This window comes from Pelodiscus sinensis, chromosome 5 (assembly GCF_052426305.1).
Source record: "Pelodiscus sinensis isolate ZL-2025 chromosome 5, ASM5242630v1, whole genome shotgun sequence".
Lineage (NCBI taxonomy): Eukaryota > Metazoa > Chordata > Testudines > Trionychidae > Pelodiscus > Pelodiscus sinensis.
The window spans coordinates 81,918,348-81,943,275 of record NC_143056.1 but is presented as its reverse complement, the minus strand read 5'-3'; the positions used below and the strand labels follow the sequence as shown (position 1 = coordinate 81,943,275).

General features: G+C 44.5%; 1 protein-coding gene across 10 annotated transcripts in view; it reads right to left on the bottom strand.

The window, feature by feature from the left end:
• Positions 1-24,928, bottom strand: part of LOC102449934 (transmembrane protein 263-like) — a 404,675-nt gene that overhangs the window by 308,224 nt on the left and 71,523 nt on the right. For all 10 annotated transcript variants that reach the window (XR_012903537.2, XR_012903536.2, XR_012903538.2 and 7 more), the window contains one exon: positions 5,143-5,233. Coding sequence is in view for 7 of the 10 variants with exons in the window: in XM_006124497.4 (XP_006124559.2) it covers positions 5,143-5,233 (91 nt within the window). In the remaining 3 variants the exon portion in view is untranslated. The remainder of the gene's footprint in view (positions 1-5,142; positions 5,234-24,928) is intronic.

Sequence of the window (24,928 nt, the reverse complement as noted above, 5' to 3'; positions counted from 1 at the left end):
TTCCTGGAAAAAACATGGAAGGGATCCTTAAAGAATCCATTTTGAGGCACTTGGAAGAGAAGAAAGTGATTAGGAATAGTCAGCATGGATTCACAAAGGGCAAGTTGTGCCTGACCAATCTGATTAGCTTCTATGATGAGGTAACTGGCTCAGTGGACATAAGGAAGTCAGTGGATGTGATATACCTTGACTTTAGCAAGGCTTTTGATACGGTCTCCCACAATATTCTTGCGAGCAAGTTAAGGAAATGTGGATTGGATAAATGGACGGTAAGATGGATAGAAAGATGGCTAGAAGGCCAGGCCCAGCGGGTAGTGATCAACAGCACGATGTCAGGATGGCGATCGGTTTCTAGCTGAGCGCCCCAAGGTTCGGTTCTAGGACCGGTTTTGTTCTATATCTTTATTAATGTCCTGGATGAGGGGATGGATTGCACCCTCAGCAAGTTTGCGGATGACACTAAGCTAGGGGGAGAGGTAGATACGCTTGAGGGCAGACATAGGGTCCGGAGTGACTTAGACAAATTGGAGGATTGGGCCACAAGAAATCTGATGAGGTTCAACAAGGACAAGTGCAGAGTCCTGTACTTGGGACGGAAGAATCCCAAGCATAGTTACAAGCTGGGGACCAACCAGTTAAGTATTAGTTCTGCAGAAAAGGACCTGGGGGTTACAGTGGATGAGAAGCTGGATATGAGTCAACAGTGTGCCCTTGTAGCCTAGAAGGCTAATTGCATAGTAGGTTGCATTAAGAGGAACACTTCCAGCAGATCCAGAGATGTCATTATTCTCCTTTATTCAGCTCTGGTGAGGCCACATCTGGAGTATTGTGTCCATTTCTGGACCCCTCACTACAAAAAGGATGTGGACACATTGGAGAGGGTCCAGCGGAGGGCAACCAAAATGATCTATGAGGAGAGGCTGAGGGAGTTGGGTCTGTTTAGTCTGCAGAAGCAAAGAGTGAGGAGGGATTTGATAGCAGCCTTCACTAGGAGGGTAGTGAAGCACTGGAATGGGTTACCTAAGGAAGTCTCCATCCCTAGAGGTGTTTAAGTCTCGGCTTGACAAAGCCCTGGCTGGGTTGATTTAGTTGGGCTTGGTCCTGCCTAGAGCAGGGGGCCGGACTTGATGACCTTCTGAGGTCTCTTCCAGTTCTATGGTTCTATGATTCTATGATAGTGCAAGACAAATCAAAGAATTCTTCTGTCAACCTAGCTGCTGCCTCTCGTCAGGGTGGATTACTTATAGCAATGGGAGAAATTTTTTCTGCCAGCATACGAAGTATTAAGTGTATCTGTAGGTAATCACAAAGCATTACTTTATTTTGCACAAACAAATCCACAATCAAATTCTTCAAAATACATAGATAAAAATATTTTAATATCTCTAAAGTTATCAGGCTAACAAAGTGACATCAGAAAGCAACACTATATTACTTAGAATTAGGGATGTGAAAAGGTAGCTGGTTAACCCGGAAGCATAATTCTTAATGAGTGACGCTTACCAGGTAACTTGTACCCTGTAGCAACCCTGTAGCACCCTGTCCCTGCATGGTCCAGCAGCTTGGCCAGCCCTATGTGAGGCCAGGAAGCGAAGCAGCAGCCCCGCCCTAACACCAAGTATTGGAGAGGGCCCTCTCCTCCACCGCAGGAACGTATGTTTAACTGGTTAACCAGTTAAATGGGATTTTACATCCGTACTCATCACACGTATGGAAATTTATCTAAGATAAAAGTACTTTTAACATTACCATTTGAAATTAAGCTTTTGCCTACTCATGTTGAACTTGTTAAGCTAATGATCCTTGTATGCACACGATAAGGTGCTTTATTACTAGACAGCTCTGTTCTAGTGATTATGGGTTCTGGAAAGACAAAAGAGTAAAACCAAATGAGTTCAAGTCCTGCATTTGCATAAGAGTGTGCTACAGTATTATTCAGAAACACAATACAATCCCTATAGGACCAGCTTTTGATTTTACTGTATCTTTATACTATTCTATAGTGCAGTACCTTCCAATTCCCCTCCCTGCAGGATGCGATTACTTGCACTTTACAGTCTGGAAACTGAAGTCACTATGATGCAACTTGGTGAAACACTGAACTGAGCCAAAAGAGTAGACAACTTGGAAAGTCTGGTGTCCCTTATGCTCTCTTTACAAGAAGCTTAGCAGACATTTTCTCCCATTCACAGATGCCAGGAAACTAGAGCACAGCACATTTAAAACATGATTTACTGTATTTTTTTTTACTGTATTTTTTGCAAAGCCTTTTAATTTAACTGGGAAAATTTTATCATGAGGAACAGGCAACAGTAAAAGAATGACTGCAAGAAGATGGTGCTTAACTTCATCAACATACAAATTACCCATAAGCCCAGCACAATCCTATGATTCTTTTAAGGCAGTTTTTTTCCCCCTCTCCTTTGCTTCCCAGAGGGCAGCATAGACCAGGGTAGATTTAACATCCTCGGGCTCCATCACTCTCATTTTGCCTGGGACTATATTCCATTACATATATCACAAGCTGTATAGTAATTGTGTCAAGAGAATAAAGCTTTTAGTCAAAGGCACGCTATGGTGAAAGCTGCAAATGTGTTTTTAACCTTGGTATGAAAATATTATAGCCTACATTTCATTCAGGGCAATAACGGAGATCTTTACCCCATGACATGAGGTAGTCACCTATTGGCTTAACTGTCTATAATGACAGAGATGAGATTCTTAACATTCACTCAGGCTCAAAATGCTGTCCCAAAGACTAAAAGGCCAGACAACTCTGTTAATCCACCAGTAATTGTAAAACTCTGAAGAGCTTGTAGATTTGAGGCAAAGTGTACAATACAGGTGCCTTCTGCTGACGATTTAGGTGTCACATCCACCATGAGAAGTTATTGAATGCATTTCTAAGAAATTAATGGAGATTGCCTATTTCCTAGAACTGGAAGGGACCTTGAAAGGTCATCGAGTCCAGTCCCCTGCCTTCACAGCAGGACCAAGTACCATCCCTGATGAATTTTTGCCCCAAATCGCCTCCACAAGGATTGAACTCACAACCCTGGGTTTAGCAGGCCAATGCTCAAACCACTGAGCTATCCCTCTGATTTCACAGAAACACCACCACTTCTGATGGTTTGATAACCAGCAATACACCAGGATCCCCATAGGTTGCCACAAGAGTAGTATTGTGGCCAAAGGGACAGCAACCCTCCTATGTCATCTAGATAAAAATCCATTAAGTCGTTATCTGAAATACAGAATAAGAATTCACAGCCCTTCTACCTGGACCCTAAACCTTGAAAGTTTAAGGTAGCAGTAGGAAGAGGAGCTGGAAAGGTGATAGTTGCTCCTATCTCTGTATTACAATACACTGAAGCAGAGAAGCACCAGAGAATCAGTACTCAGCACTCCACAGGGAAGCAACAGCAGTATGCTGAGCAAGAGGTGGCAGAACTATTCTACCCAATACACATCCCCTTTGAGAAATGACTGACACTGTCACCTACACAAATAAAGGGCTCTTCCCTTTATGAAAAGTAATTAAAAGTACAAAATAAAAGGGCTTATGTTTCCCATGACATCTGACAGGCTAGAGACCCCCATTTTATTAGTATGTTGCTAATAAGATGCTCAACACTTTCTGGGTTAAGCCTTGCAGAGAGATTATGAATAATTGTATTTTTTAAAAGTCACTGAACTGGAGACAAGTAAAAGTTAGAGATGAATCATATGTGCTGCAGTATCGACAGCTTCTATTCAAAGGAAAGCAGCACCTATTTTGCTCAGCACAGCACTGGGAACAGTCACACAGTGAGAGGAGATTTGTTCCCTGTATAATCCAAGCCACATAATTGGAAATGAGGTTTTTAATTAAAAACAGCATTTCTGATCCTCCTGCTGACTAACAGTCTCTTCCTCAGACTGCTAAACTAGTTTCCAAAAAAAGGCACGCAAAAAAAAATCTGGCCGACCTATAAAACTTGGCTTTGATTAGTTTGTACTAGAGATGTTAAATATTGGTTAATTGAATAGTCCATTAACCTCATGAATTCTTATCAGTTAGTCAACTATTCTATAGTCACCGGGCAGCCCCTGTTCGGGGGGTGGGGCGGTCTGAGCTCCTGGAACGAGCCGTAACTGAGCCGGACTGCTTGCCCGCCTGGCTCCTAATACACTTTAAATGCAGAACTACAGTGGGGGTAGGTCCAGGACCCAGTACAAGCCGAGAGTGAGCTGAGCTGCTGGCCAGCCTGCTAAAAAAATTACTGGCAAGGGGGGTGGGAAATGTGTGTGTATTCTATAGCATTAGCCTATAAACTTTTGCTTTTTGGTTAATCTACTACACTATTACATTCCTAGTCTGTAATGGGGATGGTTCATATAACAGGATACTGGAGAGAGAGAGACAAGGAGAAAGAGAACAGGTGACCTACTAAGGAGGCTTTCCCTTTCCCCACAATCATAGTAAATCACTCATCAATAAGACGAGGATAGAAACTAGCTTTCCTCGGTCTGACAGGGCAATTGTTAAATCAGAAGCCTTATTATGAGCGCACTCGAGCTGAAAGTTGTAATGTCCACACTGAGCAGCTATGCCCATGCTAGCTCTGACTGACCGAGTATACTAGAGATATGAATGTAACCACAATAGCACAACTAGCAGGAGCACCTGCCCACTCCGAGTATATACCTACTGTTGCAGACAGGATTGTACTCTTAGCTCCAGAGCTGTGAGCAACTGGAGGGCCAATGCCCAAGTATAGTCCCAACTGAAGCCATAGGTACATGCTCAGAGTCATTAACCCCTCCGACTTTTTCACTGCTATGCCTTCACTTCTATTTTTAGCACACTTGCTCAATCAGAGCAGTGCTTGTATGTCTACGTGAGCTGGAAATTACCCCTCTCAGATCCACTGCAGACATACCTTAAGAGTCCAGTTTCTACATGAGGGAAGTACATACACTTCAACTTGAGCCATTTCTTATGAACAGAAACTCCTGCTGAAAAATCAAACTCGGCTGTCAGCATTGGCAAAGGTTCTTGCCCCCCCCCCCTTTCAAAGACCGAAAGCTCCTGTGCCAGGAAGGCTGTACTACCCAACCAGCAACAGTGTCCCAATGGGACTTCATCCTCACTGTTGGTACCTTCAGGAGGCTCCTCCCGCAGATGAGGGGGCAATTCTTCACCAGTTGTCTCAGCTTCATCTTCCACCATCTGTGTTTCTGAGCTTGGTCCCTATAAGAAAGAACAGCAAGGGGGACTTAAAACAACCACAAGGATTAAGGATTGGAAAACATGCTTCATAGTGAAAGGCTCAAGGGGCTTGATCTACTTAGCTCAACAAAGAGGATGGAGAGAAGTAAAGTTTTACTTCTCCCAACTTACATTAGTGTGAAACTGAGCCAGAAAAGTTGAGAGCGCTGATCACAGTCTAAAAGATAGGTGACCATGTGTCCAGTTTTGGACAGGAATGTCTGATCAAACACTGATCCTGGACGCTCCAGTCAGCATCAATGACCATGCTGCTGCTAGGCCATGCAGTGGGGATGGCAGGCTCCAGTTGTTCCCGCCCTGTGGGGCTGTAGCCACAGCACCTGGTGCTCTGCCTTCCAGTCCTTGCAGCAGGGCTGAGATAGCCTGAGTGCAGAGGAAGCTCTAGCATCCTGCATTATGTGCTGGCTCTGCTCCCTCTCCCGCTGCACCTACTTTTCCCTGGAGGCCTGGACAAGGCTGAGATCCTGGGCACCATGCAGTGTGCACACAGGTAAGCTGGAACAGGTGCAGATGAGGCAGGGAGAGGGGGCACAGAAGGAATACGGATGTGAGGTGCTGGGTGGAGAAGGGAGAGTTTTTGCATGGGGAAGGCTGAAGGGATGCAGACAAAGCAGAGGGGCTGAAGCACTGGAAAATGGAGTGATTGGAGGAGAAAAGGGACAAAGGCACACTGGGTGTTGGGGTTAGTGAGGGTGTTTGCATGTGGGAGAGCAGGAGACAATGGCGGGGTGGGGAAGGGCCATCCCTATCAATACGCAAAATAAGCAGTCACCCGGGGCACCACAAAATGAAGGGGCACCAAATTGCTCCAAATGTCATGGTGCCCTGGGCAGCTGCATTTGAGGTAGTGCTCACCCTGGCAGATAGCCAAAGCGGGGAGCAGCCGGGGAGGGGGCTATGCCCAGAAGGCTGTACATAGGAGTGTACAGGATCCAGGAAAACACCCCATCCCTACTCCACCTCCCCTTCAACTCTTCTCTCAAGCTCCCTCCCCTGAATGATGCTGGCCAGACTATTAGCAGGGAGCCTGGTGCTGTCCCCATACTCACTGGTGGAGGGAAGCAGAGTGACTTGGCCCCAGCCCACTCCCCTCCTCTGGCTCCATGTTGCATCTCTCTATCTGCTATTGTTGAGTGTGTGGGAGGTGATTTTACTACTTCTCACAAGCCCGCTCCCCCAAGTGACGAGACTGGGGCCAAGTTGCTCTGCTTCCCCTCATCACCGGTGAATGCAGCAATAGGTCTATTCCCTGCTGCCTCTCTTCCCTGCTCCAGCCCCCACAGTGCCTGCCACATCAGCCCTTGAGTGCCCCACCCTTCTCCTAGCTACATGATTTAGGCAGCCCCTGGAAAAGTGTTTGGCAAAGTGTCTGTGTGTAGGTAAGTATGTGCATGCATGCATTGTATGTGTGTCTTCGTGTAGGGAGGTGCACGTATTGCTACATATGTGGGAATAAACTTTGCACACTGACATGCCTTTTGTTGGCTTGTGCATGAAAAAGATGACAAAATATGTGTATTCATTTCATATCAAGTTTTAAAAAGAGAAGGGAAATCCAAAAAATAGTATTATTTCTTAAATAAAGAATGTTGTTGACCATTGATTGCAAAAGAGCCAATTTATCATACATTACTTGCCACCTTTGTCTAGCTATACTATAAATCCATGGTGTCTAACACTAGCCACATGTGGCTCTTTGGCCAGTTGAGTGTGGCTAGCTGGCTCAAAAATTATTTACATTTTCAGAATAATGTGGCTAGTTCGCTACAGCAGAAGATATCGTGGCTATTAATATTAAAAAAAAGACTTAATTGCAGACTTTTTCTTTCTATGTATATGTCCAACACCTACCACTCTGGAGCCCTGATTTGATTGTTGGGGACCACGGGGTTAGTGGGAGAGCAAGTGATTGGGGGGGGGGGGGGAGTGAGAGGGGGCAGGGCAGGGCAGTGGATAGGGAAAAAGTGTTTGGTTTTCTGGAATTAGAAAGTTGGCAACCCTATCAAGAAGAATTACATGGGCAGAAGAAATGTAATAAAGAATTCATCAGTCTAGCAGACAAACTTATAAAAAGATCCAATCACTAGAAATTGAATCTAGACCACTTAGACAAGAAATAGCACACAGATTTTTAATTGGGAGGGAGCTATTGGAACAATTTACCAAAAACTGTTGTGGATTCATCATCACGGGAAATTTTTAAAATCAAGAGGGATGTTTTTTCTAAATGATATGATCTAGTTAAAAGGAAAATTATTACAGTTTTATGGTCTTTTACACAGAGAGGTCTCAGACTAAGGTCAGAAAGGATTATTGTGATCATCTAGTCCAGTGGTCCCCAACCATTTGGGGTTGCCGGGCGCCAAGGGGGCGTGGCTGTTCGCCCGCCGGGCGCCCGGGGGGGCGGGCACCCCCAAGCGCCGCGCGCCCGGGGCCAGCGCCAGCGCTCTCCCCCCCCCAAGCGCCGCGTGCCCGGGGCCGGCGCCGCGCTCTCCCCCCCCAGGGCCGGGGCCGGCGCTCTCTCCCCCAAGCGCCGCGCACCCGGGGCCGGCGCTAGCGCTTTCTCCTCCCCCCCATGCGCACGCGGGGCGTGAATCCGCGGCACCCCCGGGGCTGGCGCGCCACGCGCCCGGGGCCGGCTCCGGCACCGCGCATGCGCCACGTGCCCGGGGCCGGGCCAGGCCAGCCCTGAGCACTTGGTGGGCGCGGAGAAATGCCCCCACGGGCGCCATGGCGCCCACGGGCACCGTGTTGGGGACCACGGATCTAGTCTGACCTTCACACTGCAGGCCAAGGAACCATGCCTACTCCTGAAATAGACCCTAACCTCTGGCTGAGTTACTGACATCCTTACATCATGGTTTAAATACTTCTCCTTATCGAGAATTCACCATTCACACTAGTTTGAATTTGCAAGTGACCAGTGAGTGGCTCATGCTTCAAAGAAAGGAAAAAACCCTGGAGGGTCTCTCTCAATCTGACCTAGGGAAAAATTCCTTCCTGGTCACAAATATGGCAATCAATTGGAACCTGAGGACGTAAGCAAGATTCTGCAGGCAGATACTACAGAGAATTCTTTCCCAGGTAACTAAGAGCCTTCCCCATCTAGTGTCAGGCTATGTCTATACTTACCCAGAAGTTCGAATTAAGATATGCAACTCCAGCTACATTAATTGCATTGCTGGAGTTAATGTCCCTTAATTCGATCTTTCATGCCAACTTTACAGAGGGAGGTCAACAGGAGCAAACACCACAGTCGACTTCCCTTAGTCCTTGCAAATCAAGGAGTACCGGTGTCAATGGGGGCGCCCTCTGCATTCAATTTAGCAGGTCTTTATTAGATCTGCTAAATGGAATGCTGCTTTGTCGACTTTCTTGCTAGTAGAGATGTGGCCTCAGATTAGATTATTACAATGGTCCCTTCTGGCTTTATAATCTATATATGAAAAAGGCATAAAGGAAGCCAAAGGGCCTGAAGTATTTTCAAGGCAAGGCTGCATGAGCTGGTGTGAAGTCTAGTAGACCAGTGGGCTATCAAAAGCTAATTTTGATTATCCATCATAAGCTACACAGATACATAGAATACAAAAGTGATTCGCAAGGAGAACAGAATTTTACCCAATTCCTTTTAATATAACTCAATTTAATGCAAGTGGTCCAGAGCCTTTCTAATCCCTGTGATTAATATGTTCATAACCTCACATCAGTGTGCCGCAGGTTACCACTCTTATCACAGACCAGAGTGGTAATCACTTACAGTTAAGACTACAGAACAATTTCCATAATGCCACTCACTTTTCACACATGCAACTTTAAAACAAAATCTCAATGTGAGCTTTTCCATGATTTGTGTGTGTGCCTAAAAGCATCTTTTGCTGAAAGTAAAAGAAAAAAAATAAACTGTCGTCCTATTTTATATTATGAGAGAATGAACAAAATACAGACTTCTCTTTTTAAAATAACTTCTAGCTTCATGATTTGATTTGATTTTTAGCACACTCCTACATGAAAAACTAGTAAAATCTGAAGGTCAAGTGTAGACAAGTGTCTCATTAAGGAACTGGGCTTTTGTTCACTTTGAAAAGAACATATGCAGCTGAAAATTTACAGTGGCTCACATAAAAATAGGTAAAACTTAAAAAACAACAACAAATAGTCTTTAAAGTGCTACCAGACTAACAAAACATGTAGATGGTATCCATGGGCACAAACCACCTCTTCAGATGACCATCTGAGGGGCTACAGAGACACAAAGACTATGTGTGAATAAGTGAGACACTCTGTGTATGGAACACAGACTTTGTGATACAGATTTAATATGTGCAGCAGTGTGTATGTAGCACAGACTGGAGGTGTGTAACAGTGACACAGAGAGTGCATGTGCTGGCTGCTGCTGCTGGGCAAGTTTGAGAGAAACCTCACTCTCTACGAGAAATCCATCCTGCTCTGTTGTCTTCCCCAACCCCTGCTCTGCACTCATCTGAGTCACTTACCTACACTTCAGTTTGGAGCACTTCCACTGTGTGTCTACCTCTCCCCAACCCCTGCTCTGCAGAGATGGCATACGGGGAAGGGCACATCCTGATTTCAGCACTCCCCTCCATCCTTCCCCTCTCTCCCACCACGTTGCCCACAAGCAGGAGAATCCTGGGAGCACCTTGGCTGCAGGACAGAGGAAGGTGGGGGAAGGGGCAGTTTAACACACGCTGACAGCTGTAAATATGCTAGTCAGCTGAGTAGACTGGAGAGAAATGTTTGGAGGGCCAGATCCGGTCCCTTGGCCTGATTTTGCCCACCCCCGATATAAGCCATCACCTGTCTGGAGGTCTAGAAGCAAGGGCAGACAATTTATAAAGACAAGGACAGCAATCCAGTAGGGCCAACATTTATATTTTGACACACTCAAAATAGCAAAACTAAAATGTTCTCCCTGCATCACCTCTGCATCCTTTTCCCCATGAGAATGCTTGGGACAAAGAGATGAGCTTTTAAAATGTGCACGGAAGATCATCAGTTTCCACTAACTCCTGACTACCCAAGTCCTCTGTGCTCCACCAATAGAGCCATCCTTAATACTCCTTTCCTCTCCTTCATTCAAAGCAATTTGTGTGCTGACTTCAGGCCCATCAATAGGGAGAGGGACAAAGGACACAACTGCCCCAGTGCCCAGGAGCCCTAAGCCCTTTAAATTGCTGCTGGAGTGCCATGTGGAATTTTGGAGTGGCCCCCCTAAAAAATTATTGCCCACCCCGGCATAAATCAATGGGTGAGGGGAGAAGTGCAGTCAGAACCTCAACAAGAGGTTCTAGAGGAGCTGAAAGAAGAATGGTAAACTGGCACACTCCAGATAGATGTGCTCTAGGATCTCCCTCATGCCACAGACGGGACAAGCGTCAGGGACAAGGGTGAACTGCACCAAGTACAGACTTGGGCTCACAGCACCACAGAGGATTCTCCAACTGATGTCCTCAGTAGGCCATGGAACCCATGTGGAATACAAATTGGCCCACTGGGGTTCACGTCCCGCTATTGGTGGCAAGAGATTCTGCCACTTGGTATCAGGGTGGGACGTGTAGGCGGAGAAGTGAAGAGTGTGAAGCATGAGCATGTACAGCTGCTGTCTGGGCACAGTTTGAAAGGGGACCAGCTGCAGTGCACGCAGCAAGCTCAGGTGATGAGGTAGAGGCAGCTGGAAGGCACATAGGGCTGGGGGCGTACAAAGAAATCTGGTGGGTGAGGGGTGGGCGGGATGCACCCTCTAGCAGGACCTAGTCAAGAGAAACCTGGGCAGCAGGCAGTAAAGCATCCCTCACCTCCTGAAGTAATCACCAAGGAATACAGATGGTGAAGAGACCCATGTGCTGAGTGAACACCAGGGGAATCCACCCAGTCTCCCCAGCCCAGAAGCTCTCCAATCCTAGAGACTTCTGTTAGGACAATCCTCTGTTGCACTGAGGGGGACTCCTCCACCTGCACACAGAGATGGACTCAAGTGGTTTCCCCACAGTTATCCCTTCCCCATTCAGCCCAGACTAGAAGAGCTGTTGCAAAGATAGGCTCCTGCGAAAAAAAGTGTCTGAAGAGAATTATGCCTGTTAAACTATCTTTATATTATCTATCTAGTGAGAAATTTTGGGAGTATTTTATTTTGGAAAATGCGGATATATTGAAAATAAAATACTTCATAGAAATATGTTGCCTTCAACAATAACAAAAATTATTTCCAAAGAAAAATTGAAAAGCAGTATTTAAAAGGATTGAAAAGTTTTAACTTTCTTGGAATTGAAGGCTTTGTATTTTCCATTTTAAACTGGTTATTCATTTCAATTTTCTATCATATAGTACTAGTAGATGTACCTGGCATTTCTCGGATCCTCAATTCTTTTTTTTAAAGGAATCAGGGCAGGGAGATTAGAGATGTGGCGGGGGGCCATCAAGACGGGGGGGGGGGGTAGGTTATATAGGAAACAGGGCAGGGGTGGGAAGGTGCGAGGGCACGCAGGACAGAGGGTAGGAAAGTGCATGGGGGGCTCAGGGCAGTGCATAGGGGGCACAGGATAGCCCTGAGGGTGGCCAGGGCTGAGCTTAGTCCCAGCTGGTAGCTGCTCCCCGGGCCAGTGCTGCTTAGCCCTAGCAGGCGGCTGGAGTCTGGGAGGGACTGTGGCAGTGGGTGATGTCCTGCCAGAGTCAGGGAGGCATCAGCAACAGGGACCACACTGCCCAGCCCCAGCTGGTGGCTATTTCCTGGGCCAGCTGGGGTTGCATTGGCTGGCTAGATTCCCTCCTCCTCCCCACAGTGTCTGACACTGGGACAAAAGGGGGAGTGATTTGGGCTCCTGCTGTAGGGCAGAGAGACTGTTTACCCATAGCCAGTTGCTAGCAACATGCAGAGCCCTGCCCTGTCAGCCACTCTCTTGCAGGAGTGGATACCGTCCTCGTCACTCTACAGGATAACTGTCATCAGCACTTGCTACTCACAGAATATTAGAACTGGAAGGGACCTCCTGAGATCATCAAGTCCAGTCCCCTGCCCTCATGGCAGGACAAAGCACAATCTAGATCAACCTTGATAGATGTCTAACCAAACTGCTCTTAAATATCTCCAGTGATGGAGATTCCACAACCTCCTTAGGCAATTTATTCTAGTGCTTAGTTTATCCTGACAAGTTTTTCTAATGTGCAACCTAGATCTCCCTTGCTGCAATTTAAGCCCATTGCTTCTTGTCCTATCATCAGAGGCCAAGGAGAAGAATTTTTCTCCCTCCTCCTTGTAACAATACCCTTTTACATATTTTTATAAGGGGAAGCTACATACCAAATTTGGCGACCCTAGCTCTTACCTTTTAGGAGGAATTATTGAACAGACTCACAGACAGACAGACATAAAATTTCTAAAATATATATATCAAATAAAAAGTCTGAATTGGAACAAAATGTTTGTCAAAAAAGAAACAATGCAACCCACACAGCAAATTTTGTTGGAATTTCATTTGACAGAAGTTATGAAATATTTGTTTTGATAATGTTAGAAATTGAAGAGATTTAAAAATAAAAATCAAGAAATTCTTCATGAACCAAGAAATCCATCTAGCTCTAATGTCTACTCTCACCTACTCATTAGCTGATCTCCAAAACCGATGGTATAAGAAACAGCCAGAATAAAGTATAAATGATCTGCTCTGCATCTATATTTGACAGGCGCGACTGAGGAGTCAATGACTAATGTCATACAAAACAAAAATGAAAACTGTTAAAGCTGTATTGGAATTATATAGTTAAAACTCTGACAACTACCTGAAAGATTAGTAATTAAAAACTAGCTTTAAAAATCTCAAATCTGTGACAAGAATTATTGTTTAATAAGGTTATACAGGCCTTTTACAATGTTCTTTGCCTTTCTAGATTAGCATGTATATTACAATTTGAACTCTTTTGCTGGGTTCACTATATAGCTACTGCTTCTAGCTTGGTCAAGTATCTGTCAATATTTAATAACAAGTTGACCTCACATGTCCTACAATTCCATAATCCACAGGCATCATCTCTGATGGTTGTGGCTATCTTGAAGAAATAGTTTTATAATTAAACTATAATTGTATTTGGATTATAGTTGATCTTTCGTCATTCTTGAAAAAGTAGCCAGGGCAATCCTTCACTAGGTTTGACCTTTATCCATTCCCAAAGGTAATCAGAGCAGTACAACCTCCATAGCTGCATGTAATAGGGTGACCAATAGCAAGCGTGACCAAAAAAAAAAAAAAAAAAAATCAGGAGAGGGTAATACAAGACAAAGCCTCAAATATCAGGTTTGTCCCTATAAAAGCAGGACAGCTGGTCACCCTAATAAACTAAATCATGTGGTTATAGATCTGCAACAAATTGCTGGGGCCAATCATTCTTCCTTGGATCTAGAAGTACTACAGAAGCAGTCCTTGCTATTTGTCCTCAGTCTCCTATTCTGGCTGATCACACAACACCATCTACAGACACCCAGGTAATCTTCTTTGGAAGAGAAGTTGCTGGGCTCTGGGGGGGGGGGGGGGGGAGGGGGAGGGAATGTCCATATCTCTACCAATACAGGTATTTAAATACTTTTTGAGTTAATACAGAGAATGAATTTAAGTAACAACCATTAGATTTTTTTCCACTGGAATTAGTAAGGGATAACATAGTGCAGCTCTAGTTAAGTCTGTCCCAGTTGTTTCAGATGTGTTTATCTCTAAGGGCTTGTGTTGAACAGGACTGGTACTTCCCATTTCTGGACCCCCCAGCCATTCAGATAACAAGATTGCCTGTAAGGGTTAAAACCATAGACAGTGGGTCCTAGACAGTTATATTGCCCGCGGGCTGGCATGTTTCGGTGGGAAGCCCCGCCAGCCGGACAGGACCGCGTCAGGTCTGAATCGTTAGGGCCCTGGGCTGGGGTCCCTGAGGGAAGGTGGACCCAGGCCCCCCTCTCCCTGCTGCCAAAAGCGGCATTACTAGGCTACGTCCCATCCTGATTTAAACTAGCTCATATCACAAAGACTCGTACTGGACAGACACGGCGCAGGTCGAACTTTGGGACTCACGAAATGGATGGTGGTTAGGGGGAATAAATAAAAACACGGGGTGACAACATTACAGCTAGATACACAGGAAGTGTTGGCAGAAAGCCAAGACAGCGAGTAAAAACAGAATGTGGACTTCTGAATTGGGAGTGGTGACCTACCTGTTACAGTCTCTGTGGGTATGTCTACATTGCATTCCTCTCTCAGAAGAGAAATGCAAATATAGACACCTGAAATTGCAAATGAAGTGTGGATTTGAATTTCCCGTGCTTCATTTGCTTAATTGCGGACTGCCGCTTTTCGGAATAATGTCTTTCGAGACAACAAACGTGGTCCCTGCAGCATTATTTTGAGATCTGTCAGACCAGAGCAGAGCTGAAAGACATGAATTGAGTCAGGAAGCAAGATATAGACTATCCAGCTATAACCATGCCTTGGGAAGGACTAAATTTTGGAACAAAGGATATGTAAGTAGAACAGGGGATGTTTAATCAGACGCAGTTAAATTATTTTCTTTATTTTGGGGTTTGTTGGCCGCCTTCGTGCTGAGCCCATGCAACCTTTCACTGTAACTTTTCAACTGAATTCCAGGGAAGCAAGTCCCTGTGCTTTAATTTTTCTTTTATTGGTTCTGTAACACCTAGCAACCAAGTAATATTCTACCAAATTTTTCTTTTTTTGTTAATAAAAATTGCCTGTAAGACCACAATCTCATTCCTGTGTCCTAGAAGGTAGGAGGTTCTGTGTGCATGTGCCTAAGATGCAAGGTCAGCTATTAAAAAACATACAGGGGTTTTTTCAAGCTCTCTCCAGAGAGAGGGTTAAAGAGCTTGAGTGTACCCCACAGGAAGAAATTTCAAAATGTGCCTTCCTGAGTTTTTCAAATGGGTTTTTGGATTTGGGCTGGCGGCAGCAATACCAATCCATGGCCAGGGAATCTGTGAATTTGGGGAGCTTTTAAAGCCTTTAGTAGAAGGGTATTTTAAAGTTTCTTGCAGGCCCCCACCCTCTGCACTCTAAGTGTCAGAAGAGGGAACAGTCTTGACAGCACTTGTCTACATTTACCGTGCTGCAGTGGCACAGCTGCACTAGTGCAAATGTGCCTTTGTAGTGCTTACTGTAGATGCTACTCACAGCGATGGGACAGGTGCTCTCACCATGTAGGTACTCCACCTTCTCTAAAAGTGGTAACTATGTCAAAGAGAGACGACCTCCCATAAACATAGTGCTGTCTGCACAAAGAGTTTGGTTGGCATAACTGCGTTGTTCAGGGGTGAATACACTGAGAAGTTCATAATGTATACCAGAGCTGAAGTGTACAATTACTGATTATTTTAAAAAGTGTAAGGATTGATTTGCTCCCACTTTTTATGAGATAATTGTATTACACCTACCTAGATTGGATATCACTATGCCAATAAGCAACCGGGAACATAAACTGTCAAGGTTGTTAGGACCCATACTTATCTGGGTGCATAACTAGTTCAGACATTTTGATAATGGGCATTGCATAGAAATGTATAGTTTGAGATGCGATAAAAATGAAGGAAGAAATAATTGCATACATTTTAAAATATTATATAAAACAAGCACTAGCAGGAGGTTATTGTGACCAAATACACTCCTGTATTTAGACCTTACATGATAATCTTTGTACAAAATGTGCCTTGTGAGGTATAATGTGAAAACTAATAACTTACTGGTCAATAACAGTATCCTGTGAAATGCATGTAATAACTCTGTGTAAAGCTGTGTGTTACAGGCACATATTCAAACTCTCATACCTCCAGTTAGGTAGAACTCATCAAGCAAACCTGTCTTAAACAGGATGTGCATTTGCCTCTATTTGCATATAATCTGTAAACAGTGTCCTCAGACAATGAGAAAGTGAAAAAAGAAAACAAAGAAAATCTGGTTTTCTGAATACACAAGTAAAAAGTAACAGTATGAAGCCTCCTTGCTTTCAAACTGGAAAGAATTTTAATGAAGGCTCATGCTCAGGAAAATGCTTTTCTAAGGGTGACTGAACAATAAAAGTGAGGTGCAAAAACATCCAAGTTCTCTCTCCCTGTCCATCTCTCTCTTTCCATCTAAGATGACAAAAAAAGACAGACATACCCACACACCCACACACACACGCCACATACAACTATTGGGCACTCGGAGCTGATTCTGGCCTGAGAATTTGGTCAGCAATGTACTAAAAACCTGTTGAAAGAATTTCATCTTGAACCAAATCTATCTACTTGGAAGCATTTCATTGTTAATTTCTTATAACCATTTCTGACTTTATTGCCTTAATATTTGCTCTCAATTTAAAAAAAATCTCTTTGTAGTTAAATAAACTTGTATTATTCTTTAATCAAAGCTCATCTAGTGTTGTGCATTGTGTGGGTAATTGCATTTAAAGTGACAGCCTGTTTTATCTTGATCCCCTTAGAGCAGTGGTCTCAATCTGCAAGCTGCAGACCACTTCCAGCCCAATCAACACACAAGAGCAGCCCATGTGACATCTTCAGGACCATACAAGTAATATACATGTGGATATGGCCCACAAACACACACAGAGCTGCATATGCTGCACACAATGGTAATTAGGGTGAGAAGCACGATCTCAATGATATATCAGGATTGTCCAATACAGGGCTGAAGAGTGCAGAACACATGTTTTTTTGGGGGAAAATCCATGATTCAATGTATTGCTTCACCATCCATGTATTAACCAAGGCAGTTAAAAGCCTGTGTGGGGCTTTTGCTAATAGGCTGCTGGGGTCAGAAATGCTGGAGCTAGGCTGTGGCATGTTACCTGCATGCTGTTTTGTGGAGCCCACATTGGGAGCCAGAGCAACACAGCATTGTGAGACATCCCAGGTTGCAGGGCAATTGAGGACTCAGACCCTCACTGATCTGGATTGCACTCTGGAATATCATGGATGTACAGAACCGTAGCATAGTTCTGTAAAACCTCTTCATACCAGGGCTTTCTGTTTCGGCAATTTCTGTGGTCCGGCCAGACCATGAATGTTCCTGGACCAGAGAGCCCCAGTGACTAGGAGTCAAGGGTCAGGAGCCCTGCCAGGACTGATGGCAATGGGGCTGGCAGCCCATCTCGGGGGATTGGCTGGGGTGGCCGTCAGGTGGAGCTGGAAGTGGAACTAGATCGGGGGGAAGCAGGGTGCCAGAATTGACCTCTCTTCATCTGGTAAATGCCTTTGTTCAGGACCAGTCAGGTCCTGAGGGTGCTAGACCAGGGAGATCCAACCTCTACTACCTATTTTTAGGTGAAGAAATAACCAGGATAGACCTGACATTGCCACCTGCTACCTGAAGGCATCAATGAATTTTAATAACTATGCAGGTCATTTCTGGTCAATTAAATTTGAGTCAATTCCATTAAAGATAACCAGAACCTTTCATTTTGGAACACTGAAGGCTCTGGTTCTGTGGCAAAAAGCCTGTTCAAGGGAATTTTTAGCCAGCTGTAGAAGCAAACTTCTCTCCTCATAGCAGACAAAAAGCTGCAGCAGTTAAGTCAGCACCACACATATCACACGTTAAGAACGACACACTTGCTCACTACATTAAAGAATCATATCTTGCTTAAAATGTTATGTGCAAGTCTGTAGGTTATTTCCATATAATGCATAAGGCATAGTCCCAAGTAATTAGGAAGAAGAGCCCTGGTAATTTGCTCCTCCAAACTATTTTACTGGAACTAGAAATAAGATGGAGAGCACTGGAGAAAACAATTTTAACAGACAACAGTTAATCACAAACCCCTTAGGGAATCTCATTAGAAGTTGCTGCAGGAACCTATTGCCCTATATCCTGATTGCACTGCACAACCATTGACTTTAAAGGGCAGCTCTCACTTGAGCGCTGTGGGTCTGTGAATACTAATTTAGCAGCTCACAGCTGTTTTCAAAGTGAGGCATCCTCCTCCCAGATCTCAGCTGGCCCGGCACTCTTATGTATTTGTGGTTATGCAATCTGCTGGCATTCTCAAGAGAAGCAAAGAGTAAAACAAGAGGCCAACTACTGACTGCAGCATAAATATACAACCCATTCTGATTATACTACACCATTTTCTGCTGAGCTAGTACACGGGTCCATGGTGTTGTGTTTGTTGTTTTAAACATATTTTGGTAGTATACTGAGCCAGTGAGTGGAAGAAGGAAAGAACCTTTTCTGAAGACCAAGTTATGAATGAGACCAAATTATTTCACTTTGGTATTGTGTCAATGCAATAGTGATGCCTACAGTTAAGTTTGCACAACACTGTTACAAGGCACTGTTTTCTGTCATTTATAACTTTAGCAAACTAACTGAAATTTTCCATGCTGGGTATTAGTATTTTTTGAAAAATTTCAGCAAAATGTTTCAGCCTCTTTTAGAACGAGAATCAGGCACAATGATTTGCCTAAATAAAGTTTTTACAACCGTTCTTACTGAGAAGTTCCACTACATCCAAGCTTTGAAACAGGAACTTGAAATTTGACAAAAGGGTCATCTTTGTGTCAACGATGTGTATTTTGCCATTGCCATGAAAGTTTGTCCAATTTAGAAGTCTTTGAAAAATCTTAGTTCACATATGTACTGTTGGAGACTTGCTAGGGTGTGACAGGTAAGTTCTCCAAAGATTCCATCTCTTCTGCATCACAGAGGTGCAGGGACTGAGAAGGATTTTTCTTGCAATTGTTCTTCCTGGATGTGTCGGCCACTGCAGCACAAGAATTAAGAGCAGGGAAACTGTGTCACTGTGCTTTCAGTGCTCCCCATTATGGGGCCCAGGCAGCACACAGGAGAAAGAGACAGCCACCTGACCTAAAAGAAGAGAGAGATACGAAGCAAGTCCTGGGAAGGAGGAGAAAGACTGAGACAAGGACAAGGAGTCAATGGGAGGGGATGGCACTGGGGTTGGGTACAGGCTACAGGAACTTGGGGCAGAAGGAACTCAAGGTCCTTGGAAGATAAAATTTACTGACCAAGGACGTCTAGGCAAGGCTGAGAAATTCCTAACTAGGCCCTAGGATTCCTTGACAAGGTTGAGGGACTAACTCAGAAAGAACAAGGCTTAAAGACCTAGCTTGTAAGCAACTATCATGTCTAGCAAAGAGCAGCAGCAAACTGAAGTTTTGAAAGGGAGCAAGAGAGACTGATACACTTCATAAACACAGTCCAATAATCCCCTGCCCCATCATGCCCTAGACCTACTGTGGCAGCAGCAGTATCCAGAGCCTTGAGCCCTTTAAAATTGCTGCCAAAGCATTGGGCCATCTGCTCCGGGTAGCTCTAAGGGCTAGCTGCCCCAGCCCTGCCCCCATCCACCTAAGGCCACTCCCCTTCGAGAACTCCCCCATTTTACCCAGGTGCCTGGTGTGGCTCTCCCCCCCCCCACACACCCCTCCCCCAATAAAAAAAATGTACTACCCAGTTTATTGCACTGAATGTAGCATGTATAATTACCTGCCTTATGGGCAGGTGTCATATGTGCATTCAGTGCAAGTAACTCATGGTCCTCAGAGACAGTCTGAGCTCTAGAAACCAGAGTGGCTGAACTGGAGGAACTAAGGAAGACTGAGGCACATAAATGAGTCTTTCCAGGAAAATCTGACCACCAGTCTGAGGTGCTGTTGAGAAGGGTCTGGAGCAGAGGGAAATGATTCCCTAGTTGGGACCCCCTTCCAGATAATGTCATAGTGTCCTCTTACACTGAAAATACTTCTTGAAATGCAGCAGATTCTTGTTATGACGAAGTGGGTAATAGCAATGGGGACTTGATTATTAGAAATATGAATAGGTGGGTTTGTGATGACCAGAAGAATCACATAGTGCCTTCCAGATACAAAAACTGCAGACCTCTCACGATATCTAGACATACTTATATGCACTACTAGATAAGAACTGGTGGTCATGCTACATGGAAGTTTCAATGACACAGGGAAAGATAGGAGAGAATTTCTGGAGGCCAAATTTAGACTGCTAGGTAAGAGATTGAAGTCCAGCATATCCGTGGTAATATTCTCTGAAATGCTTCCAATTCCACATGTAGGGCCAGTTCCGCAGGCAGAACTGCAGGTTCTCAATACATAAATGAGATAATGGTGTGAAAAGGAGGGGTTTACATTTATTAGGAACTGGGGAACCATCTGGGGAAAGAGGAAGCTATACAGGAAAGATGAGCTTCACCTGAATCAAAACAGGATCAGACTTCTGGCATGTAAAATTAAAAAGATGTCAGAGGGATTTTTAAATTATGGGCTCAGGAAAAGCTGACAGGCACAGAAAAGACATATCCCTTAGAGGAGGATTTAAAGGGGATGCTTACTATCCTAGTAAAGAGAAGAGATGAGAAGTTAATAAAATGCAGGTAGGAATTGAAGAGAAAAAATGAAAAAAGTCATACTCAATTACATCACCCAAAGGCAGGCAACTAAATACTGACAAATTTTATAAGTGCTTGCATACAAATGCAAAAAGTCTAAATACTAAGATGGGTGAAACTGAATGCTCGTTATTAAATGAGAATGTGGCTCTAAACAGATATCACAGAAAACTTGGTGGGAATGATGATAATAATGGGACATGGTTATACCAGGGTACAAAATACATAGGAATGACAGTGTAGGTCACACTGGTAGGGGAGTGACACTATATATAAAAGAAAGCATATAGTCAAATATATTAAGAATCTTAAAATTAATCAAACAGCACCATATAATTTCTATGGATATAAATTCCATGCTTGAATAAATAAGAGCATAAGAAGGAATATATTAACCATTTGAACAGGATGGTGACAGTGATTGTGTAATGCTCAGGCAGATTAGGGAGGCTACAAAAACTGACAACTTAATAATAATGTTTTCAGCTTTCCTCAGAGAGAGTGAGGACATGCCATCACAGCACAAGATGCAGAGTTAACATTTCTAAACACCATCTTCTTGGAGCAGCTAGTCCTTGAATCCACAAGGAGAGAAAATTCCTGTTTTAGTCCTAAGTGGCACACAGATCTGGTCAAAGAGGGTAAATGTAGCTGAACTGTTCAGTAGCAGCAATCATAACAATTTAATTTAACATCCATGTAGTAGGGAACATACCAAAACATGCACCATGATGGCATCTAATTTCAAGAAAGAAAATTACACAAAAATGGGAAGGCTGGTTAAATGGAAATTGAGAGGTATGAAATGCCTGCAAGCTACTGTGGCGACCTTTTGAAAACACAATAATAGAGGGTCAAATTATAGGTATACAGTAGGAGGGCCAAAAATTGCCACGATACCTACACAAATAAGAGACAAAAAGACATTTCTTAAAAATTGGAAATCAAGTGCTTCTGAGGAAAATAAAAAGAAGCACACATTCTGGCAAGTCAAGACTAATTAGGTAGGCCAAAAGAGAATTAAGAACGACTAGGAAAAGACACAAAACTATCAGCAATTTTTTAAGTGCATCAACAGCAGGAAGTCTGCCAAAGAAGCAGTGGGCACTGGACAATCCAGGTGCTAAAGGAGCACTCAAGGAAGACAAGGCATTTGCAGAGAAACTAAATTAATTCTATGCATTGGTCTTCACTGCAGAGTATGGGAGGGAGATTCCCACATCTGAGCCATTTCTTTTTGGTGAAAAATCTGAGGAACTGTCTCAGATTTAGGGATCAACAGAAGAGCTCTTGGAAAAAAAACTGAGAATGAAACAGTAATAAGTCACCATGACCAGATGATACTCATTGGAGAGTCCTGAAGTAACTCAAACATGAAATTGCAAAATTAACAACTGGTTGCTTAAATTAGTATTTGTACCATATATTTGGCAGATGGGTAGCATACTGCCAATTATATAATAAATAAATAAATAAAAGGTTCCAGAGGTAATCCTGGCAATTACAAATTTGTATGCCTAATTTCAGTACCAGGCAAATTATTTAAAACTACAGCGAAGAAAATAATCATCAGACACATAGATGACATGTTGGGAAAGAATCAATGCGGCCTTTTCAGGTTTAAAACAAAGAAAAGTACTTAACACAATGCACAGTCAGCCTGTGGTGCTTATTGACAGGGGATGTTGTGAAGGCCAAAAGTATAACAGGGTTCAAAAAAGAATTTGATACATTCAGGGAGGATAGGTTGACCAATGGCTCTTAGCCAATATGTTTCTAGACACAACTCAATGTTATGGGTGTCCCTAAACTTCTGTTAGACACTGGGACTGGATGACAGGAAATGGATCACTTGATAAATTGCCCTGTTTTGTTCATTACCTCTGAAGCATCTGGAGCCAGCCACCGACGAAAGACAGGATTTTAGGCTATACAGACTATTTGTCTGGCTCACTATAGCCATTCTTATGTTTTAATGTTCTTAAAAGAGATGGTAACCAATATAAAACAGTCTCCTTGGACCTGGAATAGGATCAGAGATCCCTAAATCTCAACATTCCTCCATCATCAGCAAGTATAATTTTGTAATTAACGCATACATCAAAAGGGGCTGAATTATTGCACAAGCAACTGAAATTTCTAAACTTTTGATTGATTGCTTGATTTAACAGCCTTAACATTCTTTTAACTTTTTTTTTTGTTTGCAATATTACAGGCAGTCCCCGAGTTACGCGGATCCGACTTACGTCGGATCCGCAGTTACGAACAGGGCACTTCCTCTCCCTGGTCTCGAGCAGACCAGGGAGAGGAAGCAAAGCGGCGGCGGAACGCGTGGCCAGCTGACAGCCCAGACGCGTCTGGGCTGTCAGCTGGCCGCGCGCTCCGCTCTGCTCCCCCCCCCCGTCTGCAGACCAGGGGGAGGGGGAGCAGAGCGGAGCAGAGCAGAGCGGCGGAACGCGCAGCCAGCTGACAGCCCAGACGCGTCTGGGCTGTCAGCTGGCCGCGCGTTCCGCCGCTCTGCTTTACTCTGCTCCCCCTCCCCCTGGTCTGCAGACCTGGGGGACGGGGAGCAGAGCAGAGCAAAGCCGCGGAGCCCGAGGGCAGCAGGATAGCCACGGCACGTCTGGGCTGTCCCGCTGCCCCCGTGCTCCGCGGCTTTGCTCCGGACGCCTGTGGTACAGCAGCTGGGGCGCTGCCGGTTGGTCCCGTAGCGCCGCTCTGGGTGCCACTGGACCAACCCAGCAGCTTCCCAGCTGCTCTGCCCCAGGTGTCCCCTAGTCAGCAGCTGCTGAAAATGACCAGTGGCTGACTACAGGAAGCCCCTGCCCCGGGCTTCCTGGAATCAGCCGCTGATCAGTTTCAGCAGCAGCTGACTTGGGGATGCCTGGGGTTCTTAAGTTGAATCTGTATGTAAGTCAGAACTGGCATCCAGATTCAGCCACTGTTGAAACTGATCAGTTTCAGCAGCGGCTGAATCTGGACGCCAGTTCCGACTTACATACAGATTCAACTTAAGAACAAACCTACAGTCCCTATCTTGTACGTAACCCGGGGACTGCCTGTATTTCATTTCATGGAATGGCCTATCAGAGGAGGAATCTGCCCTACTGGTAGTAAAAATACAGACTTCAGCCTCCTGGATAACTAATTCAGCTATACAGATTCGAGACAGTAATACATCTGATTTAGCAGATAGTCCTAATAAGATTTGTGCTTAGGTACAGGAGGCAGGATGGGCCTCTGAGTCCATTAACTTTATACAAGGCTCACCCTTTCAATTGAGTGTTTGACTAACAGGATCTAAAAATTAGCCTTTTCCCTCCCAGGTGGCAAGGTGATTAATGGGGTAAGTAGGCTGCCCCCTTTCACCAGTTTTTTTACACAGTGTCTGGTGGTTTTATGCCCTCAAACCAATATTCTTTAAGTGCAAAGAATTACATGCACTTACAGGAAATATACTGAGCAGCAATGTATATTATAAGATGTCACCACTGGAGCTGAACCAAAACATTAAATCAAAAACTTTTTCCACCAAAAAAAACAAAAAACAAAAAACAAAAAAAAAATGCAGATTTGGGTAGACCAAAACTTTTTGCAAATGCATGTCTATTTTAGTGAATTACTTTGGTTTTCATAGATTACATGTCCTGAAGAGAATAGTGGGAGCATCTTGTCTCATCTCCTGTATAATTTTGGCCCTACCAAATTCATGACCAAAAAATGTGTCATGGACCATGAAATCAGATCTCCCCCTATGAAATCTAGCGATTGTAGGGGACAGAGATGGGCGCAGCAGGGGCTGTGACCCATACGTTAATCTTCAGCTGCTAGACTTGGCAGGGCTGGGGTGAGAAGACACATCCTCTTCCTCTGCACTCCTAATTGTCGTCAGGTGTGGGCATGAGATCCACTGCCAGAAATCTTCCCCAGCTACACAGAACTCCATATCTGGGACTTCCAGCTCACAGAGGTCAGGCTGGTAATCTTATGATCCTTCCTCCCTCTGTCACTCACTCTCCCCACTCTCACTCACTCAGTTTCAGTGGGCTGGTGCAGGGGGTTGGAGTGTCAGATGGGGCAAGGGCTCTGGCATGGAGCCAAGGATGAGGGATTTGGGGTGCAGAAGGGGGCTCCAAGCTGAGGGCAGAGCTAAGGGGTTCTGAGTATGGAGGGAACTCTGGGAAGGGATAGAGGATTGAGGAGTGGGGAGGTGGGAGGACT